The sequence below is a fragment of the Nipponia nippon genome, unplaced genomic scaffold (assembly GCF_047370975.1).
Source record: "Nipponia nippon isolate SJK-2023a ecotype South Korea unplaced genomic scaffold, ASM4737097v1 scaffold_8, whole genome shotgun sequence".
NCBI lineage: Eukaryota > Metazoa > Chordata > Aves > Pelecaniformes > Threskiornithidae > Nipponia > Nipponia nippon.
The window spans coordinates 46,138,684-46,165,974 of record NW_028262402.1 but is presented as its reverse complement, the minus strand read 5'-3'; the positions used below and the strand labels follow the sequence as shown (position 1 = coordinate 46,165,974).

The 27,291-nt window shown below is 37.0% G+C and overlaps 1 protein-coding gene across 12 annotated transcripts in view; it reads left to right on the top strand.

The window, feature by feature from the left end:
- JAK2 (Janus kinase 2) overlaps positions 1-27,291 on the top strand; it is a 93,355-nt gene that overhangs the window by 38,364 nt on the left and 27,700 nt on the right. For 11 of the 12 annotated variants that reach the window (XM_087741464.1, XM_087741469.1, XM_087741468.1 and 8 more), the window contains 9 exons: positions 1,288-1,430; positions 5,847-6,097; positions 15,483-15,606; positions 16,406-16,523; positions 17,079-17,224; positions 18,590-18,911; positions 21,282-21,401; positions 24,439-24,596; positions 26,024-26,135. In XM_087741464.1, the coding sequence (XP_087597590.1) occupies positions 5,878-6,097; positions 15,483-15,606; positions 16,406-16,523; positions 17,079-17,224; positions 18,590-18,911; positions 21,282-21,401; positions 24,439-24,596; positions 26,024-26,135 (1,320 nt within the window). In that variant the 5' untranslated portion in view covers positions 1,288-1,430; positions 5,847-5,877. Of the gene's footprint in view, positions 1-1,287; positions 1,431-5,846; positions 6,098-15,482; positions 15,607-16,405; positions 16,524-17,078; positions 17,225-18,589; positions 18,912-21,281; positions 21,402-24,438; positions 24,597-26,023; positions 26,136-27,291 lie in introns of those variants that run through there. The other variant, XM_087741474.1, reaches the window with a different exon arrangement.

Here is a 27,291-nt window from a genome sequence, read left to right as displayed (position 1 = left end):
AGCAGGTGGTGGTCCTGTGCTTCATTTGAAGCTGGTGCTCTCAGATCAGTGTGCATGGAACGCGTGCTCAGTAGGTCAGTGATAGGCTGCTCTGACCCAAACAACTCCTCCTTTCCCCCTCCGGCAATGTATTACAGGTCTGGAAAACTTGCATTGACTGTACTGGACTTTGGATCAGATCGTAATTGGCTGGCTAGACAGCATTTGAAGGAGAATCCCTGGAGGTGCATACAAAATACACAGCTGTCCAAACAAGTCAAAACTGCTTATCTCTAAAGCCAGTATTGCAAGGGGAAAAACGCATATCATTGCCATAACAGTCTGACTTCTGTGGGGAGAGAAGCTGAATTTACTGCTCATTGAGATGGGTTCCTTTTTCTTGGGGTATTAATGATAGACTCAGTAGACACAGCACATGGTGCTGAGGAAATTCTGTTGATTACCTTCTCTTCTCTCCTGTCCAGGGAGATTTCTGCCTGAAGAGTCATCAAATATTAAACTTGCAGAGTTCTCCCATTCTGAATTCTGTCTCCTTTGGACTTCCATTGTGTTTTTTTCCCCTCTATTCAGTTTTAAAATTCATTTTTGCTTCTCTATCAGGCTCTTTCCTATGTTGGGAGAGTCACAACAGGGTATTTATCATTTTCTCACTGGTGCAGGAAGCTGCTGTTGTGCTCAAATGGTGTTTCTTGCAACCACAGAAATGTTGTGCAAAGAGAGCAAGGGTGGGTGTTCCTTTGTCCTTCCTGCTACAAAACACTTGGTGTTAACTTCCACTTGAATTGAAATAAGTGGCTGTTGTCAGTTTTCAAATAGAATTAATTTTTCTGGCTGAAGGGGGTGTTACTGCATGAAGTGAACATAACATGTCTCTCTTTGTAATTACTTTTCCTTTTTAATTTATTTTCTTCATGTAATGCTATCAATTGGTTCTTAAACTCATGCTGTATTCACAGAAAAGAAAAACATGGTGAGTGCAAAAAAAAAAATTGGTAATTATATTTCAAGTCAAGTGTCTATTTCATACACCAATTTCTTGCTAGAACTGAGGAGCGGTCTCTGATAGTACCCAAAGTGTGTCTTTAAATTTTTTTTTTTTTAAACTTTGTTTTAAAAAAACTAAATTTAAAAAGTTCTTGGCAAAGACAACAGGAATTTGGGCAAATGAGATAGGAGCGGATTACTCTATCTGAAGCTAAACACAGATGTGAATTCTTAAATAATGATGCATTATGTATTGTTCACAGCCGTTAACTTTTTTTAATATTAAGTGTGTTTTTATTGCAGATACATTATGTTCCACCACTGCTTGTGTGCCTGCTGTGTCTGAGCTCCTGTGGATACTAGCAGCAAGTGGGTGACTTGTGATGTGCTTCTTTAAAGGGCTTCATCACTCATGTTTCATACGGAGATTTCTCAAGTGATAAAAGGTAATAAACAGTCGTGGATTTATCTGTAGTGAGAGAATGCTCTGATTTTTGAACGTCCAAAGTTGTATGTTGGAAGTGGTATGGCTCAAGATCCTAGCCCTCAAGGTTTCCCTAGAAACCCACCAAAAAAACCCAACCAACCAACCAAAAAAACCCCAACCACATTAAGTGAAGATGGGTGATGATTATTTTCAAGAAGAGTGTTTGGATTTCACTAAAGTGGTAGAGCCCATAGCTCAAATTGTCCATAAGAAGAAAAAAAAAGTTGTTCTGAATGGGGCTGTGAATGCTGCATATTATTAAATCATGAGGATTTTGTGTGTCTTCCACATTTTAACGAAATCTCTTGTGTTAGTGGTGGTTTTCAATCTCATTAATTAATTTCTTCCTGGTTGATGTAAAAAGAACCATATGAATTAGTGCAACCCAGTGCGGCTGGTAAAATTAATCCTCAGGTGCATTGGAGGTACAGACAGCAACAGAGAATTGCATGTAAACATGTTGCATTGTAGATGCTGGTGCTTGTGGTTAGAGCAATATGGGGAATGATTAATCTCATCCTTTAGAAGCTGTGACTTGAAATATTATCCAGACTAGGAACATTAAAATAACCGTGTTGGATCAAATCCTCTGTTCATCAGTACCAGAATCAGATCTTTTATATTTTGTAGCTTTGATCTCCAAATCAAGATTTTCATATTCTATCCAGATTTCATTACACGTTCTTGTTACATGTGTAAGTGGACAGGCCATTTTTCACTTTCACTGGGTCGTGATTATGTCAGACATCCACTTTCAGATGTGCATGGGCCTGGTACATAGCTCCTTTTTGGCAAACAAATACTTCTGTGGTACTCTGAGTAACTTACCAACAAAAGTCCCATTCTGGGTATATTAAATCCTTTTATACAGTTATGAGAATTCTTTACACAAACATTTACATTCTTTACACAAACACAGAAATTGTTTTGATTACAGTATGATAACAAATCTGTTCTGTATACCCCAGAAAATGATACTCAAATATGTTCTACAAACTGGTAGATTAATGTCTCCCAGTATATTTAGTCTCAAATTGCTCAGCTTTTACAATGGTCAGAAGAATAGGCCATACTTTAAATATTCTAGCTGAACAGCAATAAAATTTTTTTGCCATATTTAATGTTTCTCTTGTGCTGATGCAATGGTCTCTGGATGGAGGAAAGAAGGGAAAACCAAGTGTCTCCAATTGGAGGCTTGTCTGCTAAGAAATACAGGTGAAAGCAGTTTTGTTACTGATGAGCTCTTTCACACCACCAGTGAGTGTGACTATGTGTTTCAATTACTGCACATGTGAAGAACTGCTTTACTTGGATATATAGGACAAAGGCCAAGAAAATGCGTTTTCTATATTTCAGTGAAGAAACTGATTTAGGGATATTTCTTGCTTTCACCTGTCTGTTTCATCAGCACTTTGACATAAAAACTAAACTTGAAAATTATTTAAATTGAAGTGGTGACACAAATATACAAATAGTATCTCTGGAGATGTTACACATTGTTGCATGGAACCTTTGAAATTAGCACAACAAAAAGAGCAGAGTATTCTGTTACAGCATTTACTTTGCATTTTTTACTGCACTTCGTTGATGTTTCACATTCTTAGGTGTGATTAAGCAAGGTTCCCTTCTGGGTTTATGGAGTTTTTCATCATTCTCTCCTTGTTTCTACATGAAATTTTTTTGAAAAGGCGAATGTGTTTGTAAATACACAAACTTTATGAAGGAAAGCTAGGCACAAGCATGTCTGTTTAGTTCACTTTTGAAATTGGCCAGGTTTTCAGTTAGTTCTATGAACAGTATTTTCATTCAGTGTTGGATAGGCATAATACCAAGTGACCAAGATGAAAGGATCTGTCAGTTCAGGTGAAGGTTTGTATTCAACAGAGGGTTAATGTTAAAGTATTTTAGAAAAATTACTTTGGTAATTAAAGAAGGCTTCCTCTAGAGTTTAAAGCTATGAATGTTTTGTATAAGCAAGTGGTAGAGCACAAACATTACATCTTACAAATTGTTGACAGAGGTAGTGAAAAATCTTTTAAATATTATGTTTCTAGTGATGTGGTAGTAATTTTCTTCTAAGAAACATGAATTCCTTGATGGGTTAAGAGAAATGCATATTTTTCCTTAATTGAACACTTGTTACCTGTGTGCTGCCTTTGCAGCTGAAAGCCTGAATCTTCTCACATAAAGGTGGCTCACTCTATGAATGAGGAATAAGGAATCCATATGCTCCTCTAGATCAGGGCCCCAGGGAACATAGTGAGTGACACTTGCAGCTAGAAATTCAGATTTTTATGTCTGTGATAGACTGGCTCTTTGTGTTGCTTAGTTTGGGAAATAAAATGATGCACTTTTCTCTTGGTGATGGTGTCTTTTTTTTCTTCTTTCCCTCAGAATTACCATCATAGTAGCATAGTTTTATCCTCCTGTATGTGTGACTGAATATCTTTGTCTATCATATAGCTCATGAAGTTAATGTTTTCCTCCTTTGTGTTTTGGTGTTTTGCTTTTTTTTCTGCTGACTTTACTGTTGTGATCCGTTTCTGTAGCACAAGTCATATTTAGCCCACATAAACGTATAATCATACACTCATCCTTTTCTCAGTACTTGTAGTTAGGAGCAGAAAATTTTAAAAAAAATCATGTTCCAAACAGCTCTTTTATAATAAAGAAACATAGTTCAATATAAATAAAAGCCATTGAAAATTGCACTTTAAGAATCTCACACCCATCTGCCTATGCAAAACAATAAACATTTTAAAGTTAAATAGTAACATTTTTATGTTCAATATCTTTATTAACTGTTCAGTATCTTCATCAACAACATACAGTGGGATTGAATGCACCCTCAGCAAGTTTGGGGATGACACCAAGCCGAGTGGTGCAGCTGATGGCTTGAGTGAAGGGATGCCATCCAGAGGGACCCTGACAGGCTTGAGGAGTGGGCCCATGTGAACGTCATAAAGTTCAACAAGGCCAAGTGCAAGGTCTGCACCTGGGTTGGAGGAATCCCCAGTATCAGTACAGACTGGGGGATGAACGGATTGAGAGCAGCCCTGCAGAGAAGGACTTGTGGATATTAATAGATGAAAAATGAGACATGAATTGGCAATGTGCACTTGCAGCCCAGAAAGCCAGTTTTATCATATAAAAAGGAGGGTAGCCAGCAGGTCAAGGGATGTGATTCTCCTCTACTCTGCTCTTGTGAGACCCCACTTGGAGTACTGGTCCAGCTCTGGGCTGCCCAGCACAAAGAAGACGTGGACCAGTTAGAGCAAGTCCAGAGGAAGGCTACAAAAATGATCAGAGGGCTGGAACACTTCTCCTGTGCGGACAGGCTGAGAGAGCTGGGGTTGTTCGGCCTGGAGAAAAGAAGGTCCCAGGGAGACCTTGTTGCAACCCAAACCATTCTATAATTCTAAAAAATCAAATCTTTGTAACTGGTAGCTTGTTTAGACCTATTCTGCATTTTCAAAATATGAAATGCTAAATTCTCAGTGGTACTTATTTGGAATCAGTTTTAATAAAAGCAAGCCTTATAGGCTGTGGTCAAAGCTTTTATCCTAAGCATGGATTATACTGATGACAATTATGATGGAGTCACAGAAGAGCAGAGACATTCTTCAACTGGCTTTTGGAATGTGCTGTCAATCTCACTTCTTTTTTTTAAACTGGTTTCTTTTTTCATTATCAAATGTACGTGTGGTAATATTAGTCTCTTTTTTCCTTTGATTACATTTATCAGAGAGGATTTTTAGCTTGAGCTCCTTATGAATAGACTGAAATGATTATTCTGAAAGGAGGTGGTCTTGGAAGTCCTTCCATTTGTAGATACAAACCAAGTCTGCTTACTTAGAGTCTCACCTCAGTTAGCACATGTTTTCTTTTAAGTGTCTGCTTAAGACTAAAACTCAGCTGAATGGTGCTATTCCTACTCTTTATCAGTGTCAGTTTGTGATTTAGGTAGTTGTTTTGTCTTGCAAGTTCTCAGTGCAATCGTTGTGTTTAAACTGAGATTATAATGAGTTGCACAGCTGTCATTAAAGGGATTATTTTGGCTTTCAGGTTTAACTAGCATTTTTCAGTTGGACAGGTGAGCACACACTGTGTAAAATCCAGTGAGAGGTAATAAATCCTCTAGTTGGACTCCTAATTACTAATTTTGTTTTCCTCTTATAGTGTTTGTTATTTTTCAGACTAGGGCTATATAGTAAATCAAAGAGAAACTCAACTTTTGGTGAACCTTCTAAGCCATTCTCTTGTCCTCAGCTGTTAATGTTTTTTCCTGTATCAGAATGGTACTGTTATTAAACAGGAGTATTACAAGCAAAACCAAATACAGTTAGTCAAGAAGTACTCCTTACATTTCTTTTAGGCAAATGCTCTGAACAGAACCAAAACAAACAATGGCCTGTCTTACAATGACAAATATGGAAGGTACAGCAACTTCTACTGTCCACCAGAATGGTGACATCCATGGGAATACCAGTGCACCCAAGCAGACAGAACCATTGCTTCAAGTGTACCTTTATCATTCTCCTGGGAAGACAGGAGGAGATTACCTTCAATTTCCAGCTGGAGAATATGTTGCGGAAGAGATTTGTGCTGTTGCCTGTAAAGCCTGTGGTAAGTATATGCATAACAGTTTTCCTATCGAAGGAGTGAAATTCAGCTTAGTGCAAGAAGGTTTTTAATAATCCAGAGCTCATCAAAATGGTGGCATTTCAACTGAAATGCTAATCTCTCTGTTCTTTCAGAAGTAATCAATATCAGAAGTAATTAGCACCAAGCTGCAAAACTGTTCCTGTCAGAATGGTTGTGAAACTGAGATTATAATTGAGTGATTGCTATCTTTTTTCAAATAAGTTGAGGGTGTACTATCCTTTACTTGGAAGTCGTCTTTCATTGAGCTGAGATATAGTTTGGATAGTTGAATCACAGCAGGAGCTAGAAATAGCTTGAATTACTTTCTGATGCAGCCCTGCGAAACAGATTGGTCCTGGAAGTTATGTGTATATTGTATATTATAAATGGTTAATCACTTTGCAGATGGGAACTGTTCTATTAGATACAACATGACTGCTGGTGTGTGTGTGGTTAATGCTTTTCGTAATCGTTTAGGAAATAATGTGAGTAAATGACAGGGTAGTATGTTTGAAAAATAAATAAAACATGTTTATATGTAAGAATGCCTTTGAATTGTAACATTTACTAAGAGTTTAACGTGAACAGGTGCTGAGACACGTAGTAAAGTAATTCAAGCATGCATTTTGTGCATGTGTCTTTCTTTCATTGCAAAAGTAGGTTGAATTTCTGGATAAAGAAAATTCATTCCAATAAACTTCGGATAATAAACTGACTGTCTTTTTGTTCCTCCTGCACGTGTGTGCGCGCGCGCGCGCACACACACACACGTACACAGTCGTCTCTCCATATCTTCTTTTGGGCTGGCAGTGGTACAGGGCTGGATTTGTCTTTTAGCTTTCCAAGTTCTGCATTTCAGGTGCAAATTAATTTAAAAGAAAGGCTCGTAATTCCAAATCTTTCTTTTCCAGTGGGTCACAAATATGAAGCTGCTGACTCTGACTGTACATTTTATTATTTCCAAACATCTTACGCTTTTGTGATTTTTGTCTTTTGATTGCTATACTGTTTTTAAATATGGTTTTAACGACTTTTGGGAGAGATCTGTCAGTTTTTTCTGTGCTGTTGAATGTCTGGCACTGAGTTGCATGCTGTGAGTTGGTAATTTGCTTGTATATGCTAGTTCCACAAAGAATCTTCTGGGTTTAAGCCCCGTTTTTCCTTGGAGTTCTTTAGGCATGGCAGAATCTGACTAAGATCTGAGTTCGTAGAGTTGCTCTTCATGTAATATGAGAGCTTTAGGCAGATAAGTACCTCTAATGAGTTCAGCAGAAGCACTGCCCAGGATTCATTCTGGGAGACCATAAGGAAGTAGTATGGTATTTAGAGGTTTGCAGAGTTCTAGCTCTCTGAGATTCCGCTGCTCTAATGACCTTGTAGGTCTGAGTTTGACAAATGGATCTGGGAGTGTTCTCAAAGTTAAGGTGTCTTTTTGATGATGACTCAAATCTAGATCTTCCAGATGTCTTCCACTGTGTCCCCAAGGTTCTATAGTCTCTTTCTTCCAGTTGAAGGAAAAAAAAAAAGAGATTTTCTCCCCGCTTTAGAAAATATGCCCATACTCACTTCTGTAATGTGGATAGATTTCTTGGCAGTGGTGCCCGTGTTTTTTGGGATTCGGTCTTGCCTCTGTTAGGTTTGCCAGCTTAGTTCAGCCCCTCAGGTACGGCATCTAAAGGTGTATAAGGCTAGTGTGGGGATGTTCTTTCTGAGTGTTAAAGTGGTATTGAATTTTTACATTAGGCGATAGTTACATTTTTTTTTTAATGGAAATAAATACTGTTGTAGTCACTGAGGGTATTGCTGAGGGAGTGAGACAGAACAATTTTACTAGATAATGGTTGGAAAAAGTGCTTCTTTGTTTAACTTAGACATTCATGTACCAGCTTGTGAGAATATTAAACTGATGAGGGCTTGTATCCATCAAATTCAGTATGTTCAGAATAATGTGGTCTTTGAAAGAATATACTGTATCATCAACATGACATCAGGTGCCTTGCTTCCTTTGCGTCCTGTCTGACTAGGGTTTTTTTTGTGATGGGGAATAACAAGTCATCTGAACACAAATTTTTTAGTTACTCTTCTAATGAATCAGCTAGTTAAAGCTCGCGTTCCAGAAAATCTCCCAACCTAGCCTGAATTCACTGGAATAGTAACTACCTTGGTAGTTTGATTAGCTGTTTCTACTGTCATTGCTGGTCTGTCCACTTTTTTCTTCCTTTTTCTCTGGTTTGAATTTTCCTTACTTCAGTTTTCAGATGTTTGTTCAAGTTATGTTTTTCTTTGCCTTTCGCTGTCACCAACCCTAGGGAGATATTTATGTGCCATAATAAAATTATCTTTGGGTCTTCTTTTTGATAAAACTTAAATTTATTGATTTCTTTAGCTTGAACATTGTAACTGTTTTAATTTTTTGGCTGTCTCCTGCACTATCTCCAATTTCCAAGGAAAATGTGCAGCCCCAGCCATGTATGATATTCTTCTCACCCACATCACAAACATACAAAATCCAATTCCTGCTAATCCACAAATCCAATTAGTTTTGTTTCCCATGACATCATCTGAAGACTTCATACTCTATTGCTTGTTTTGTCAGACCTCACCAATCCTTCTCAAGGCTTCTAGCTTTCTGGGGTACCAGTTTGTTTTGCTGGGATGGCTAGTACATAGCTCCTAAATGTATCCTTTTATATGTGACTGTTTTCAAAATAATTTTGTATGGATAGTACTTCTTATTAAGTTGCTTTTATAGTTTCTATTTTTTCAGCATTCTTCACCAGAGTTTCTGAAGTATATCAGTAGCGATTTATACTTACTTGTATAAATAAAATGTTTTATCATGTTGAGCCTTTATCCTTGTAGAGCTGAGGTAGACAGAGCCCTCTGAAGAGTGGTTTCTGCCTGGCGGCTACTATAGCAGTATTGTACTACCTTTTTCTCCATGGAATTTGTAACTTCATTTCTTTCTAAATTGTTGGAAGAGGCTGAGATGGCTGCAGGTTTTTGTTCTTTCATAACAGTTATTAGTGCTTAAATCATGAGGTACCACTTCTTCTTAGTTTCTGTTTTTTCTAGGAGGTTTTGTGGTTGTACAGCAGAACACATAGGTCTGCAAAGCCTATACAGTCAAATAATGTTTATGTTGGCAAGACGTGTCCTTTGGGAGTTAGCTATGAATCAGAATACTTCATAAAGAACAGAGTGGTTTGGGTAGTAGGCATGTCCAAAATATAACAAACTTGGTAGTTGTTAATGAACTTGCTCTGTGATCTGAGCAATTATTAGATCTGTTGATAGCAGAGCTGGTTACATCAAAGTATGACTGTTTGTTATTGGTGGCAAGCTGGACTGGACCTAGGTAAACATCAGCAGTCACAGAGAAAGTCTTGTTATGTACCTTTTACACAGTTCAAACAATTGAAGGTTTTCCAGTCCGTGCTGACTTGACTTTAGATCTGTTGTATATGGCATGTATTGGCTATATAAATACTAGCCTGTCTAAATATTATTCTGTAGCTGGATGCCAGTTTGAGGCATGTGTGCAGAAGCTAAGCCTTTTCTTATTTTATTGAAGAACAACTTTCCATTTTTGGAAAAAATACAATAAATATGAAACTTTTTGTAGGTTTGTTTCTTTATATGGAAAACTGTCTGAATGTGAAACTGAATACCTAACCAGAAATGCAAGAATAAATGAAATGTCTTGAAATAAGGTGTATATTGACTAGTCAGTGCTGTGGTTCAGCTTTTGAATGTTAACTAGTATGTTAATTGCCGTGTAAAAAATTATAAATGTCACACCAAATACAAGGCAAGTCTTTGCTCTCAGCCTAACAGAGAAAGTGATATTAGAGGAACTAACTGACGGTAGAAATGAAATATGACAGAGAAATTGTTCTGGAGGTTACAGGATCGTTGTGCTAGATGTCTTGTAAATTCAGTATGAGAGACTTGTTTTCTCAAATAATGATCTTAAACCCTTTCATTTTCTCCTCTCTCTCAAATAATCTTAAATGAAATTCTCTTTTAAGCTGTGCTTAATGTATTCAGTTTATAAAAACATCAAGCAGTCAAGGCCATTCAAACAGTAGTAGTAGTAATGGTTCAGGAAAGCCACCAGAGTTGATGCGAGTTGTGCTGATAACACAAGCTTGATGTGATATTTTACAGAATAAATAAATGTGATTGTTTACAGAATAACTGTAAACTTTATAATTTTTGTTTTACTCTAAGTCTAAATTATGAAAAAAATCTGAAAATCTGTGTTTAAAAATTAGCAGGTGTAATTGAAAATAACACGAACTGAATTTTGTTGTGGTGTAGGTAAATCAGATACAGACTAGTGGGAATATCTGTAGTCTTTGAATCTTGGATGTATTTATACAGAAGGGAGGATGTTTTGTATACTATATTACTGTAACAACGCTATACCAATAATTTTGCAATAAGATACTGCCTAGTCTCTTGTAAGTGGATTTAAGAGTTTTTATCATCAGATAAAGTAATTAAAAAGAACAACAGCAACAAAAAAAAAACCCAGCTGTGAACTGTACACTGTAACTTACTGGAATAATACATTATACACAAGACTGGTATTACATGGAAAAGTAATTTTCTTTTAATTTTTACCAATCTGTTCATTTATTCCATCAGCTGAATAATATGAGTAAAAAATACATGCATCACTTGTATGTATAATCCAAATTGTTATTGAATTAAAGTTAGCAAAGTGAAGATATTTTTATATTACACTAGGCAAATGAGTTTCTAAATCACAGTTAAAACAGTTACAATTATAAGCAAAGCATTGCTTTGTTGTTAGCCAAATAAATTTGTGCCATGCTCTTGAAAATCTTAATAAATTAGTATTAAAGTATGAAGAGCTAGTGACTTTAAATGTAACTATAACGTTTAAATAGCACACTGAAAAATGTTTTGGCAAAGTCAACCAAGGAGCATAGTTTTGTTTAGCATCTTGCCTTTCTTCCATGGCTTGTCCTGCTGGTGTATATGAACCCTAAATCTCTGTAGGATGTATCTGACTTTACTTATGTACTTTCTGACAGGCTTTTGTTCTGATTTCTCCCCACCCCTTCTGTTAGGATCATTAAACCCTGAAATCTTAGCTTTTTTAATGGAACTAGAATTCCAAGAGGGAACCAGTTTGATAATCCTGACTGGGTTGCTGAGTTACAGGCAGCTAGCAGTTAACAAAAGACCTTGAATTTGTTGGATTTGGCGTGGGTGTTGTGTTTTGGTGGTTTGTTTTTTGGTGGTTTTTTGTTTGGGGTTTTTTTTTTGGTTTTTTATGTTGATATCCTGAAACTCCACCTAGGAACCTTTTAATTCTCACCCATCTGATTTGCAAATAGATTGGAAGTTCCATGGTGCTTTCCTTGAAAACTGCTGGTCCTCCCAGAAAGCCATAAGATAGCAGAGAATTTTTAATTATACTAAAGTAAAAGCACCTGTTTCAAAACATTTAATGTGACTAAGCACTGACAGTGTCAATTAAACATTTTCAAGGGGTGACTGTGTTGTATAATGTGATGATTGTGATGACCTCTCTGCTTGTATGGTTCAGAGGAGATCCTTGTTAGTAGCTAGAGAATTTTAAGCAGATTTATCCTTAACATACTGAATTTGCAGAATTTGCATGGCTCAGAGTTATTGATTGTAACTACTCATTGTGGGTTTGGGGTTTTTTTTTGGGTGGGGAGGGTGCATTTTGTTTTTTGTTTTTTGTTTTTTTTTTCTTAAGTGATAGCCTTTCCTGAAAATCCAGCTCAACACCCCCACCCCAACAAAGTGGGGAATGGATTAGTCAGAACTCTGGGCAATTCTGCTTTGCCAAGAAAGGAAACGTGGGCTTTGATTAACTATTCAGAAAACATTTTGTTGACAGGATAGTGACATTGAATGTGGTGTCAGAGTTCAGTAAGTCTCCAGTTTGTATGAAAGATGAGGGTGAGATATTATTTTTAGGTAAGAAAAGCCAAGCAATTTTCCATCTGGTATGTGCAAGACTTCATAAGTTTTAGCTAGTGTACTTGACGGCTGTGTGTAAGAACTGACTAACATTTGTATTGGACCTTGAAAATTGGGGATTTTTAATTGTTTTTAATCATTAACTCCATGCAACTAATTGCTTTCATCTGTATATGTCTAGTGACTTATTAATATGCTTGAATTGTCAGTTTCGTAAGACACTGTTTCTACTGTAGACTACACAGGACTTCCACATTTCCTAGTGGTGTCATGGCATTTTGTGATTTACAGTTTCTGGTTTTTACTTTTTCTTTACACAGCGATGTTACCTAATGAAAACATACTGTGCGGGTGAAAGGAGGAAATATAGAAAAACTATGTTTCCTTAGTTGCTTCAGGGTAAATGAAGTGTGACTTGTCTGGATGTGGAGCTCTAAAATCATAATGAGGAAAGGAAGAAACTACTATGCAAATCATTCTTTTTTTAGGCTTGAGGTAGAAGTTTGAGGAATAAACTTCTGTGTTACAGCCTTTCATGATTTTACTTGACAGTCTGTATAGCATGATGAGGCTCCTTTATTTAGCCTTGTATACTAAATAAAATACTTGTCAAGAGATAGTAATGTTTTTTTCTTTGCAATAGTCCAGAAAATTTATTTAATTGCCCTTGCTGGAGAACAATTCTGCTTTATTATGTCTGAGTCACTGTCCCCTCTCCTAATTAATCATTGATTGATTTGATAGCATGGTTAGTGCAGTGCAGAAATCCAGGGGAGGTTTTTTTTGTACCTGTTGTGAACAGCTTTTCTGATTTTACTTGTGTTAAAAATACATTTCTCAGAAGTTTTCACTATTGTTGACATGTCTAAGCTTCATCAGAAGACTTTGATTCTCCACCCCCACACACCTCCACCCCCAGTCTTTTGGTTTTCATTGTTTCTGGCGAAAACACTTAAATACTGCGTTTATCATTCACTTGAAAAGTCCCTGCAATTAATAGTGCTGGTAAGCATTACATGAAAAGAGATGTTTCTGACCTTTCTGCCTTCATCAGACTTTTGTGGACAATTTTGAAGACTCTAATAAGAGGATGTGCTCTATTTGTATAGTTGTTGAACTTTCTCAAGTGTAACAATACTCTGGCATAAATGCATAATTCTTAAGGGGGAGAAAAATGAAAAAGAAACAGAAGTGTAACTCCTTTTCTTGAAAAACACATATGATATGTATGTCATTGAGCACTGGCAGTGAAAGGTACAAGTTATCATTCAGAATTAGAAATTCTAAAGTATGAGGGATGGATGAGTGCACAGTTTACTTTTTGTACATAGGAAGACAGCAAAGAGGGTTTTTTTTTTTTGTTAATGCCAACATTTCTGATTTGTAGGGGGAATTCCAATGTCATGTTCCTTGCTTAGTTCAGGTTTCAGAATGGCAATGATATGAACTGGATTGAAATATCTGTGGGGTTTTTTGTTTTGGTTTGGTTTTTTTGAGAGGCAGGGTGGGGTGGTGGTGTCTGTAATGTATTTGGTGAACTACAGCAGCTTAACATTTTAATTTAAGATTATGACTTGGAAATTTTTTCTTGTTCAGTGTGCTTACGTGGGATTGTTAATAGTTACGGGAAGTGTATTAGTGAGACTAGGTAAACATTCAGCATTGCCTTGAACGGTGTTTAGCATCTGGCTAGAATCCTGAAATAGGCTGGTGATTCACATACCTTACACTGTAATTGATCTGAAATGATTTGGGATACAGCATATGTCTTACTGCACCATATATTTGCAACATCTAGATTTACAGCCAGTCCTTCAGTTACTAATCCGTTCAGGGTTATTCCTTTGGGGGTTTTGTTTAGTTTTGGTTTCTGTTGTGTTACTTTACATCATTCATTCCGTTTCTGTAGTTTCCTGTAAGTCTATGACTCCTTTTCATAGAAAATCATGTGTTAGGACATGTAGTTCTGGTATATTTTGGTGAATTTTAGTTTAAACAAGTGTCAGATGATTAGCCTGTAGATTTCAGGAGTTTAATGACATCTGCACAATAGACCTCTTGTTCCTAGCCATCTTAATGGCTCCCTACGGAGACAAACCCCATTTTGTAACAAATTTAAGCTAGTTGTTATTTAAGACTGAATTACTTTTTGTTCCACAAGCTTATGCAGTTTTATATGTGGAGTTGATTAGTTGTTTCTAACTGGTTGTCTTACATGCACTTTAGATGTGATGAAAGAAATTTGGGTCTGCCCTCTTCAGTAGTTACCTAGATGTAGTTCAGAACAGAAAGAAAGAAGGGATTTTTTTTTTTTCCCTCCTGGTTTCTGATGTGAATTTCTATGATTTCATTCTAAGTCTTTGGGAAGGGTTGTGAGTACTTTGCCTTTTCCTAGAATTCCTTTGTCTCTTAGCATCATTTTAAGTTACTTTTGTTGTCTTTATCTGGTTTTTTTTTTTTTCAATATTTTTGCCTTCTTCCACCATCTTGCTTTAATGTAAACATAGTCTTCTTTCATTATGACCTACTGTGAGTTTCACACTGTAATTTTCATCGTAGTCTCTGACATCTAAACCTGTATCTCTTCCCATCTTCAAAATATGTTTGTCAGTGGTTGAAGTTTATCCTTTTGTGCTGTCGATTCTCAGGCATTGTACTGCAGCACAGTACAATGCTGTGGCATCTATCTTATGTTAGGCTGTACTTCCAGCTGGGAGCCCCAAAGCCAAATTAAAATTCTGGTGCTGCTGAAGAGTTGATGCTCAATTGATTTCCATAGTTTGTGATTAAGTAGAATTGCTTTTCATTTCTCATTAAAACAGTCCTGAATTCTTGAGGGGAAAAAAAGTATTTTCCAGTTTGGTTTAATTAACAATACATGTTTGGTTTTGTTCTCAACTGAACTACTAAAATGTAAATGTCAGGTGGTTGTCCTGGTCATGATGAGTTTCTTTGTATTGCTTTACTTCTAATTTTTCATCAGTCTAAAATATTAAAATCAATGCCTATATCTGCTTTTAGAAAAGGTAAGGAAAAAGGTAATGAACTGTTGTTGCTGTTACTAAACTGAGAAGCTAAGAAGCCATTGTATTAAATGCCATACAGAGAAGATCTTGTAATCTAACAGTGAAGTATAGGATAACAGGTGAACACAGTCTGCTGTCAGAGAACATAAAGAATGAGAAAATGAACCAGCAAAAACAGTCTGCGGGTTATGGAGTGATGATCACAATGCTGTTGACAGTGATAAAGCAGTGCAACAAGTAGTTGGAGAACATGTGCCAATCTGCTGCTTCTAACCCGGAATATTTTTTTAATAAGGTTGATTCTCTGTGAAAACAAGTTCCTATAAATGTTTGCTTCTCTGTTCTTTCTTTAGGTATCATGCCAGTGTATCATAACATGTTTGCACTCATGAGTGAAACAGAGAGAATGTGGTATCCCCCAAATCACATCTTCCATGTAGATGAAACAACCAGACTTACCCTAATCTACCGGATAAGGTAATCTAAATCAAATGTTATGCACTTTTCATGGTTTAAAAAAAAAAAAAAAGTGAGAAAACACAACCAATAAGATATCTAGTTGAACCGTAGTTTCTCTAAGAAGTTAGGGACAGATTGTTGGTGATATCTGGACAAAAGATAAGATAAAAGAATCAAAATTATTGGAGTAGGTTTGAATAACATATTTTATTGATTGTCTGTATACCATATGTTTGCCATGTTGGATTGAAGAAACAAACAATTAAAAGTATAGCAGAAGTAAAAATAATATTTTTCTTAATGATACATCTCATCTCCTCTGGGCTTGCCTGTTTGAAATTAGTGGCAGTTCTGAAATGCAGAGTAGTTATCCTGTGTAGTCAGGCAGATGTCTGCACTAGAACCGTTTTTCTCTGACCTGATTTTTGAATGTGGACATCTAAAGCTACAGTCACAGTTTTCGTTATGTAGAAAATTTTGTTTCTTTACGTTGCATAACGTGGCCTGAGTGTTTCTTTAGGAACTGTCTCAAAGGTAACTGGAAGATGGTAACACAAAATTCTCTGTATTCTTATAAGTGAGAATACCCTTGTAGAGCTCCTCATTCCTAACAGTACAAGTTATCACCCTGCTTAAATGTTGTAGTACTTCAAGACATCAAGAACGAGATCCAAAGGCTTCTATTGACTAACTGCGGCTTCATATTGGTCTTCCAAATCAGCCAACACTAATTACATGTCTATGAACAGGATTAATGTCTGGTGTTGGTAAGTGAAACTATCTGTTTATTGATGTTTGCTTAAATATTTCCTAACAGGTTTTATTTTCCCCACTGGTATTGCAATGGCACCAGCAGAGCATATCGGTATGGCATTATCCGAGGTGCAGAAAGCCCTGTTCTTGATGATGTTGTCATGGCTTACCTATTTGCACAGGTATGACTTGCTTGATTATTTTTTAATGCAGGTGGGTAAAGCTTGTTAGTATTTATTGCCTTTCATGTCTTCTGATAGTAACTGTGTAGGCTCTTTTGACAGCTTGAAGCCCACTCAAGATGAACATTAAATTCCACGTCATACTGTGTATTTGGAGAGATGAAGATCAAATGGCCAGTTGTGGGGAGACCAGTGAGAGTGTGTAGCTCCTTTCTTGTGCCACTACCATGTGGAAGTCTTTCAGTGTGACTTTCATTTTTGACTGACACAATGTAGAACAACATCCTCCCCAAATGGACCTTGAGAAGATTGGAAATTAAAATATTTTTAAAACAGTGTTTCTAAGCATGATGGTAGCTGGTATCCATTATGAACATGTGCAGCTTTTTGTGAATGAAGGGGTTCATTGAGAAGAATGCAGTCTTAAAAAAACCCAACCTCCCAAACAAACAAAAAACTCCCAAACAAACAAAAAAACTGCACCCCAAAAAACTTTTATTGATGAGCAGCAGTGCTACAGTTTTTATTTTGCTTTCTTGCATTCTTCTTTCTCAGTGGCGAGATGATTTTCTGGATGGATGGATACAGATGCCTGTAACTCATGAAACACAAGAAGAATGCCTTGGGATGGCTGTTCTGGATATGATGAGAGTGGCCAAAGAAAAGGACCAAACCCCACTGGCTATTTACAATTCAGTCAGGTGACTTCATATTTCATAACTGTATCACACCTATCTGATATCAAAAACCAGTATTTATGCACATTAGCATTTGGGAGGAGATGTTCAGCTGTTGGCAACTGATTTATTCTAGCATAATGATTCCATAAACTTACGTATAGTGTTAACTAGAAATTAATAGAAAGCTTGTATCATGATGGCCATTCGTGGTTTCGAGTACATGGATTTGGCTCCCTTAATGAGAGGCAAGGCAGCGGCCACTCACGTGGGAAAGGATGTAAGCAATAATTTGACTTGGGAGAGACCTCTGGAAGTCATCAGATCCAAGCCCCTGTTCAGATCAGGGCCAACTTCAAAGTCAGATGAAGTTACTCAGGGCGTCATCCAGTCACGTTCTGAAAATATCAGGGGTGGAGATTCTACCATGTCTCTGGGCAGCTTTGTCCTGTGTGTGATCACCCTCATTGAGGAAGATTTTCTCCGTATCTAATCAGTGTCCTCTGTGATACTGTGTGTCTGTTGCCTCTTGTTCTTTCACTGTGCATGTCTGAGAAGAGCCTGATTCAGTCTTCTCCATAACCATCTGTTAGTTGAAGACAATTAGTAGGACACCATACTTGAGCCTTCTTATCTCCAGGCTGAACAAATCAAGCTCCCTTTCACTTCTTCTGTCATGTCATGTGCTCCAGGCTCTTAACCATCTTGGACAGATCTCTGCTAAACTTGCTTGAGTTTATCATTTCACTTTGGTTTATCAACCTAACTGGTTTCCAGTCTGGCTGAGTTAATTGTGTCCCTGCTTAGTACTTAATGCTTGATGTTTGTCTTTTAATGAAACCTAGCAGAAGGATTAAAAAACAGAATGAGACAACGAATTGGCCAGCTGATTGCAGGTGACAACCTACTCTTTTGCCCCTTGATAGAGTGTGGACTGTGGTATAGGAACTTCAGTGAGGACCAACCACAGTGTTGTATTCTACCACCTGTATTCTCAGCCAGGAAATCTGTCCTCTATCCATCTAGTTGCCCCTATCTGTGCAGTATCCTCTTTCCAACTTCTACACCGAACAAAGCAACTGTGTAACTTCTGATGCCTTACCTGAAAACTTCAGTAATGACTAGAACAGACATGTCTGGATTTATGGCAAATGCATTATATAACGTATGTTGAAACTGAGTGAGGGGAAAAAATGGAAAATGGAAGAAGGGACAGGGATGTATTTGAAAGAACATGCTACAGATTGAAGAAAGGATCCTTGTTATCCTACAGTTTAAAGAATAGAGGAAAAGATATGTTCACGTTGACTTGTTTAGCACAGAACTAATTACCTTTGCTGGATTTAATGGATAAAATTAGTAGTTTTTTTGCTGGTTATGTGTTCACAGCTACAAAATGTTTTTGCCTAAATGTGTGCGAGCAAAAATCCAAGGCTACCACATTTTGACGCGAAAAAGAATAAGGTACAGGTTCCGCAAATTTATACAACAGTTTGGCCAATGCAAAGCTACTGCCAGAAACCTGAAACTTAAGTATCTTATAAATCTGGAAACCCTTCAGTCTGCCTTCTATTCAGAGGTTTTTGAAGTAAAAGAACCTGGTGGAGATCCTTCTGGAGAGGAAAGTTTTGCAACCATTGTAATAACTGGAAATGGTGGAATTCAGTGCTTAAGAGGAAAACTTAAAGACTATGAGACACTGGCAGAGCAGGTAATTTCTTTCATTATTTTAATAATTGTACAGTTTATCATGTGACAGAGTGACTAGCTTATGTTAGAAGTTCTGATTTACCCCAGGTAAATTTGGTAGGTAAATTTTACTTCACAGTGATGACACAATTGCCATATGGCTGAGGCTCACAGAAATGTATTGACTTAAACAGTGCAGGATTTTAAAATTAGTTTTTTATTGAAGTATTAGAAGAAAGTCATATTTGAACATGTAATACTTCCGTGCTTGACAAATGAAAAATTCAGTGTTGGACCTTCATTACTGTAAGAAAAATCAATGTGGAAGAGTAACGACCCTGCCCCCAGGTATAGGTAGAATGCACAAATCCTCAAATTCTCTTTGAAAGAATGGTTTTAAGGACTCCAAAAAACAGGTAAATTTCCCTATACCTCTTTCTTGCTGCAGTTAGGTTCCTACCAGTGTCTGAGCTAGCAAATTTAAAGTAAAATTTCTGTGACTGCAGGGTCCACATACTGTTTGTTCAGGAATTAAATGCTAAATGGTTTCAATAAGGGCTAGTAACCATGTGCTGTTCCATTTTTATTTATCAGTATTTTTTGTGTGTGTGTGTGATTTCCCAGCATGACTATGCATTTTGTCGAATTTACCAGAATCTGATACAAACTCATAGCAGTATACATCGAGAGTGTAGGAATTTTCCAAAGGTAAAATTAAAGGCAAAGTGGAGCACATGTCAGTTTTCCAAAATAGTTGCATCTGTTAGTTTGGCAGTTTTGATGCATAATATATAGCAGTGAAGACCCAATTACAAAAGGTTGTATTTTTACAGTATGCTATAATAATTTGTAAAAATGCTATTTTTTTTCTGTAATACTTAAAAAAAAAAAAAATCTGATTACATACCCAGATTTTTTAAGTGTGTTCTTCTTAGAATATTTGTAGTTTGACATTACGTTCAGTTACCTCATTCATAGTTGTTATTCATCAGCCCTCTGCCCTTCCTAAGTTGCCTGTAAGTGCCAGTTGCTTTGGCAGGAGTTAACATAAACGTCAGATTTTGCAATTTCTAGTTTTAGGTGTACAAAATTTATGCATACTATGCTGTTTGGGCCTGCCAACCAAGCCTTTAGTAAGTTTAAACTGATTGTATTTCCTGTAGGGTTTGCCAAATTATTTTTTCATAATTAATAATATTATCATCCCACTTATTGACAGACACATGGTGTAGGCTGCATATATTTTCACTGGCACACAAACTGTTTATAAACTTGGTTACGAAAACTTAGTAAATTAATAAGGCTGTAAACGTGATCATAACTCTTCTTTCAGCAAACTACATTGATGAATCTTTATTAAGATATTTAATTGAAACAAAATTTTTTTTTGAAGGCAGGAATGACATATGTGGGGTAGATTGTGAAGACATTTGTTTTGCCAGTTCACATTTTCAACAACCAGATGAAAAAATAGAGCTTCAGGGACTTGGATGCATTTGAGCTGATTTATTCTAGTTGATACGCACTGAGTCTTACAGCCTTGATTGTTACACCTGTTTATGTATTAGGATATGCTTGCAGCCATATAAATGGGGTATTCTGACTTGAATAAAATCTATTTGCTTTGGAAGAATAATTTTAGATAGATAAATCTGCCTTTATTTAAGGATGTTACTTAGCATCTGAAGTTCTACTGAAAACAAAACAAAGTATGATTTACATGACATTGTAATTTAACTTGTGAAAGACTGAAGAAAGTGGTACAGAATATCATAGTGTCAAAAACTACCTGAACTTGCTATCAAAGGAAAATGTGTCTTGTATTTCCCATGTAATTAGGATCAGTGCTTCAAGTCATCTAGTCAGTGATGACCATGGCTGATGAGAGAACCTTCTCTTAGACCCTTTCTTCATTCATACTACATCCATCTCTTTGATAGCAGGTTTTTCAGCTTGTATCACTCTGAATGAAGCCATGACATTTTGGATTTTTAACAGGTTTTCTAAACCTCTGTAATCAGGATGCTAGTAATAAGTTCTCAAAAAAAAAAGTGCCCCCAAAAGATTAATCAGAATGTTCCATTGTTAATCCTTACAAAATACTACAGAGCAAAGAAATATCTACAATAAAAAAAAAACCAACCGCTATATGGATATTTCTGTTCACGGTTCCTGGATCTTTGTGCATTTTCTTAATTGATGTTACTAGTGATGGTCCCATAAACACAAAACTCCTTTCTTTATTTGTAATGACACATTTAAGGTTTTATGATCCTCTTTATTGCTAGCTTACAAGTACAGAGTTGTAGGAATTCTAATGCTGCAAATAAGTGGGATTTTTTAGTTGCTATTTATGTTATTACTGACATTATATAACCAATATTTATTGCAGGATTTACAAACATACTGTGATTTTCCTGATATCATTGATGTCAGCATTAAGCAAGCAAGCCAGGAAGGCTCCAGTGAGAGAAGAATTGTCACCATTCACAAACAAGACAGCAAGAATCTGGTCTGTTTACTTTGCTTGCTGTTTTTTCAAATAGATGTTGCTTTGAGCAGACTGTATGATTGCTGTGGTATTTATAGTATTGTATAGCCAATTACCATGTTAATTAAGCATGAGGTAAAACTAAGTGCATTTCAGCAGTAAAAGTGGTGTATCGGAACACCAAAGGTCTTCTGCATTCAAAGCTCTGTGCATGGACTGAAATAGAAATAGGGTTGAGGGTAACTTCTGATACAGAGTTTGGTTATTTTCTCTATTGGAGTCTTAAGCCTGCATCTGTGATTTTAGCTATCAAGCCTACTGTTTCCGTGCTGTCATGGTAAGCTGTCTGCTAGTGACCAACACATTGAAAAAGGCTTCAAAATGCTCTGAAGGAGTGATGATACACAGAAAATGAGTATTGGGACAAAATTAATGTCATTGCTTTTACTGTTTAAAATTCTTGGGAGAAGATCTTAAGACAATATTTTATACATGAATGTAAAAGGTTAATTTGTTTCAGTTTGAATTCCAGCATTGCACTTGAGTCAGGCTTTCCAGCAGGTATACCTGTCACATGGTTGTGTGGTGGGCTGACCCTGGCTGGATGCCAGGTGCCCACCAAGCCACTCTATCACTCCCCTCCTCAACTGGATGGGGAGAGAAAAATAGGACAAAAGGCTCGTGGGTTGAGATAAGGGCATGAAGAGATCACTCACCAATTACCATCATGGTCAAAATAGACTCGACTTGGGGAAATTAATTTATTGCCAATCAAATTAGAGTAGGGTAATGAGAATTAAAACCAAATCTCAAAAACACCTTTCCCCCACCCCTCCCTTCTTTCCAGGTTCAACTTTGCAGAGGGCTGCAGGGAATCTCTGCTCTGGCACCTGGAGCACCTCCTCCCCCTCCTTCTTCATTGACCTTGGTGTCTGCAGAGTTGTTTCTCTCACATATTCTCACTCCTTTCCTTCCAGCTGCTGTTGCACAGCAATTTTTTCTTCCCCTTTCTTAAATATGTTGTCCCAGAGGTGCTACCACTGTTGCTGATGGGCTTGGCCTTGGCCAGCGGCAGGTCCGTCTTGGAGCCAGCTGGCATTGGCTCTGTCGGATGTAAGGGAAGCTTCTAGCAGCTTCTTACAGAAGCCACCCCTGTAGCCCCCCCCGCTACCAAAACCTTGCCACACAAACCCAATACATTTCTTCCTTTATCTCTGTGGCTGATCTGTGGGCCTTCAGGGTCCCCAACTCAGGCATTTGTATGACCGGAGAGCTTCCTTCTCTGTGTGTGTGTCAAAAAGCTGTGTACAGCTTATGTACTTCTTTACTGTAAAAATAATTTTTTAAAATTTCAAAAACATTTCAATAAGTATTAACTAGTTTTATTCTCTCCCTAATGGTGGTTTTTTTTTTTATGAAAAAGGTATATGATTCATTGCACTTATAGTAGAATTGTGATTTGCATTCATTTTCTGCATTAATGGCATAGAATTAATGACCTGTTAAGTATCTGAAATTTTTTCAAGGCTTTTTATTGAAACATAAGAGTAGCTGGAATATCTGTGATGTGCATCGATGATGCTGAGAGCAGAACAGTATTTCAGATTGGTGGAGGAGGCTTCTTTAACCTTGAGCCATTAAAATTTTCTTATAAAAACTCTCAATAGTGGTAGTTAGGTACTTGACTACATATGCTTCTGAGGGTAAAAGCAACTTTCTAAGAGCTTGTCTAAGAAAGCTACTGAAGAGTAAGGCAGAGTAGAAAGAAGTGCAGTAGCTGCTGTTTTGCGTGGGATTTGTGTGGACATTTTACACACCAGAATTAGCTGATGTGTAAATTAGAACTTGTGATAGTTTAAGCTGTTACACAGCTAGTAGAATTCATTATAGAAATGTAGTTTACACAGTTCTAGGATACATGGATTGATTAAAATGGCTGGATTTCTATGTCTGGTTTTTGTGTGGGTTTTCTGATCATGCTGAAACAACTGGAAAGACAGTTGTTTCCAGGTCCTCTTTTAATGAGGAGTTTGAAGACTCCAAACAAATTCTTGGCGTGTGATCAGAAGCACCAGCTTTTTTATTGCTGTCTAGCAAGGAACTTGCCAAGGAATTGTGTTCAGCCACTAAGTGCATCCCCAGTGTCATGAGCAAACTTGTGCAGCACATACTAAAACCTGTTCTTTTGGGCTACGCTACTGAATGAAATCTAGTGTGACTTAGTAGACGGCAACTTCTCTGTTGCAGTAAAGACAGCCTTTAATGCTCTCATACAACTGTCACAATATTAAGAAAATATAGATACTTACATAAAAATAGACTCTATTTTCCTTTATTGGCAGTAATAAATACGTTGTTACACATGGATTTAATTTTGCCTTGCTTTTACCTGTTCAACTTACTTTGCATAGACCTTTTCCACACCCTGTTTTCCTTTGGCCACGTTATTCTTCTCCCTGCTTCCATCCATTTCACCTCTCTTCATGGTAGTTAAAGGTCACCTTCTGTCTATGATCCAGCTCAGGATGCCAGTTTTTGCTGACTACTAGTTAAGTTTTCAGGCAGGTATTGTAGAAATTATTCTTTGCTACTTGAAGGCAGCCCCATAAATCTTTGATAAGCGAAGGCTTTCCTTTAGGAAAAAAAAAAAAAAAAAAAAAACCAAAACCAACACTGTGATACCAGTGCAGTAGGTGTCTGCCATGCTGAGTTGTATCTACTCAGTTTTTCCCTTTCAAATGTTTCCTCTTGTCAGCATTCCTCTACTGTTTCATATATTTAGAGTAAGGGGGTTTTTATGGCAGATTTCTTTGGTTTGGGTTTAATTTTGAACATTGAAAGCTGCTAACAAGTTTTGGGTGGCAATAGGAAGGTAGAACTACACAAACAATAGGTAAAAACAGTATGGATATCTTTAATGTATGCATATATTTATATGTTTTGTACCATTACCATATCCAGGAATTTTGTGTTGCGTATTAAAAATTGAAATTCTCATTCTCTCTCTTTCTCTCTCCTCCCACCCCCCTGCCCTTATTGTTCCCTGGCAATTTAACAGGAGGCTGAATTTCAGTCATTAAGAGAAGCTCTCTCCTTTGTATCATTAATTGATGGATATTACAGATTAACTGCGGATGCCCACCATTATCTCTGTAAAGAAGTAGCACCACCGTCAGTCCTTGAAAATATCCAAAGCAACTGCCATGGACCAATTTTGTAAGCAATTTTTTAGGAATATAACAAGGTGGTATTATTTTTGAAAGATGAACTTTAGTTGACTGCGAACCATGATGAACATCTTGAAATGTGTATTTATTACATTTATGTAACAAAATGCTTTACATTATTCCTCTTATTTTGTACTTTGCAAAATACAATGCCTTCTTGACGTATTATAAAAAAAAAACTTGAAAGATTCTGGTTTTAATTTTCTTCCCTTAGAATTCTTTTTTTCTTCAAGTGAGAACAGACAGCAAAGTCCTGATGCTGATTTTACAGAATTATAGTTACTACCATGGCAGCAACATGCAGTGTCATATACAGAGGATCTGTATTTTAATTCTGCAGCCTCTCCACAGCAGTTATATTATCTGAGTGCCAAGGGGAAAAAGGCAAATTCAAATAACTCTCTTCAGTATTTGAGCAAGGATTGCAGTAAGCTGCTAGCCATATAAATTGGAGGATTTGTTTGTTTTTAAGGAATGTTGTCTCCTTGTTTGCAGCCTTTGTTTTTATTTTTAGAGGAAGAATTTAGTACCTCCATTGAATTTTTTTAAACTTTTTTAATAGTTCATATAGTATTTACTGTTTGCAGAAGCACACGTGGGAGCTTAGAAGTGTTTCGTTAGGCAGAATAAAATGGATATTTGCTTTAGCTACAGAAAGCTTGAAAGCTAATACATGCACAATATTGCATGAAACTATCACTGTCTACTTAGCTAATACAGAATAGTTCTGTAAATTTCTCAACGACAGAGGATAGGTGCTCTAACCTTCAGAAGGGATGAAGGAGGAGAGGGATGGAGACCTATACAGTTGTAATCACATTTCTTGCACTAATGACTAATGCTGTATGTTGACCTTTATTTAGGGCTGTTCAGAAGGATGTGCAATGAATGTAGACCTTTCCAAGCCATTCTATTCCTGCTTCCCTGAGATGGATAGAAATAGTCAGTTAGCAAGGCTTGTTTAAGGGGAAATTGGTTCTTGTAAACCAATGATGTTGTATTTCATCTCCTCTTTCTTATTACCCCTTTCCCAAGTTAAACCCACCTTTTTCACCCACACAAATACTTTGCTAATTCTAGCTAATTCATTAGGAAGTTTTATTACAACTTCTTCCATAATGGATTTTGAAAGTCATATCATAAGCCTAGGGGAGTACACCTTCTTAGGCTGTAGGATTTCTCATCAAATAAATAATTGTGGTATTTTCAGAATTAAGAATTTTTAATATACTTCTCTCTACATAAGCAGCCACCCTGAATATTGGAAAATACAGGGACAAATAACTTAAAGGAAGCTGTAAAAAACAGAGTTTTAATAGTTGTTCTGTTAGATCTGATAATAGTGCTCATTGGCCAATCTCTGATGTTCCTGGCTTTTGAAATTATCCAATATTAAACACTTTCTTTTTACTATAGCATGGACTTTGCTATCAGTAAACTGAAGAAAGCGGGTAATCAGACTGGTTTCTACGTTCTTCGTTGCAGTCCTAAAGATTTTAAAAAATACTTCCTCACCTTTGCTATAGAGGTTTGTATTCTGCCTTGGATAGTACCTGTATAATCTTTATTGCATTATAATAGTAAGCCTGGGATGCTCAGTAAATGATTCTGAATTTTCTCTTCAGAATGTGTCTGATGTGTATATTCTATAGCTACTTTTGTCAGATTGGCCAACTTTCAGGGTCTTGTGAGAAACATCAAAATACTTGTATGCTGAAGAATTGCTAATGACACATACCATACGCCTAGCAGAACAAGACAGGAAGAGAGCTTGAGAGTTCTGGAGTTGATGACATGGCTCTTGGGACTGTAGTAAATGTTTGGGATGTGGAGCGTTTTGGGTTTTTATTTAATTTTTAAGGTCTGGTTTTTGGGGTTTCTTTAGTTGGATTTTTTCCTGGGATTTCTGGGCCCTCCCAACCCCCCCAGTAGGGCTAGACTGAGTATACAGCCCTCAGTGATTTGAGAGTGTCTCTCCTTCACAGGTTCTTCTGGGTTTGGGTCCTTTCCCCATCTCCAGTGCTGGGCCAGCCAGGTTATTTGGCAGCTGTTAACATCAACACAGATCTCCTGCTGGATATCTGGTGTTAAGCTAGAGTGGGAGCCACCCTTGAAATGCCTGCAATTCTCATGCAGCTAAAGAACCAGATTAGAAAGTCACAGTTTGAGAGTCAAGCTTGTGAGTGAAGCCTGCCATTACCTGACATAGCCACTTTTTTTTTTCTTGTTCTGATTCTTCCTGGGCAAGCCGTTAGAAGGCTTTTGAGATTCAGAATTTGTTGGAACATTTTCCACAGTGTTGATGTGAAGGACCATGAAAGCACTATTAAGAGCTCCTCTTGTTTAAAAATGTTTAATGGGATCTTTTCAAGACTCATTGTAAAAATAACTCAGTGCATATTGAAAATCTGTGCTAGGTACTAATTGCTTAGAACTATACTGTAGACAACAGAAAAATAAAATATAGCTGAGATCTCCAAATGCTTGCCAAAAGTACATGGAGCATGAGCATTTGGACTATTGCTTCCAACAAAATTTTGTTTTGATACTACCCTGTGTAAGGGTGAAGAAGCTTTCATTACTAGCTGTGAAGGATTTTTCCTAGGATCCATTATCTGTTTTCTTAGCTCCATCTTTGCAGATTTCATAACATTTGTTTTTCTTAGCATCAACATGCTAATTCC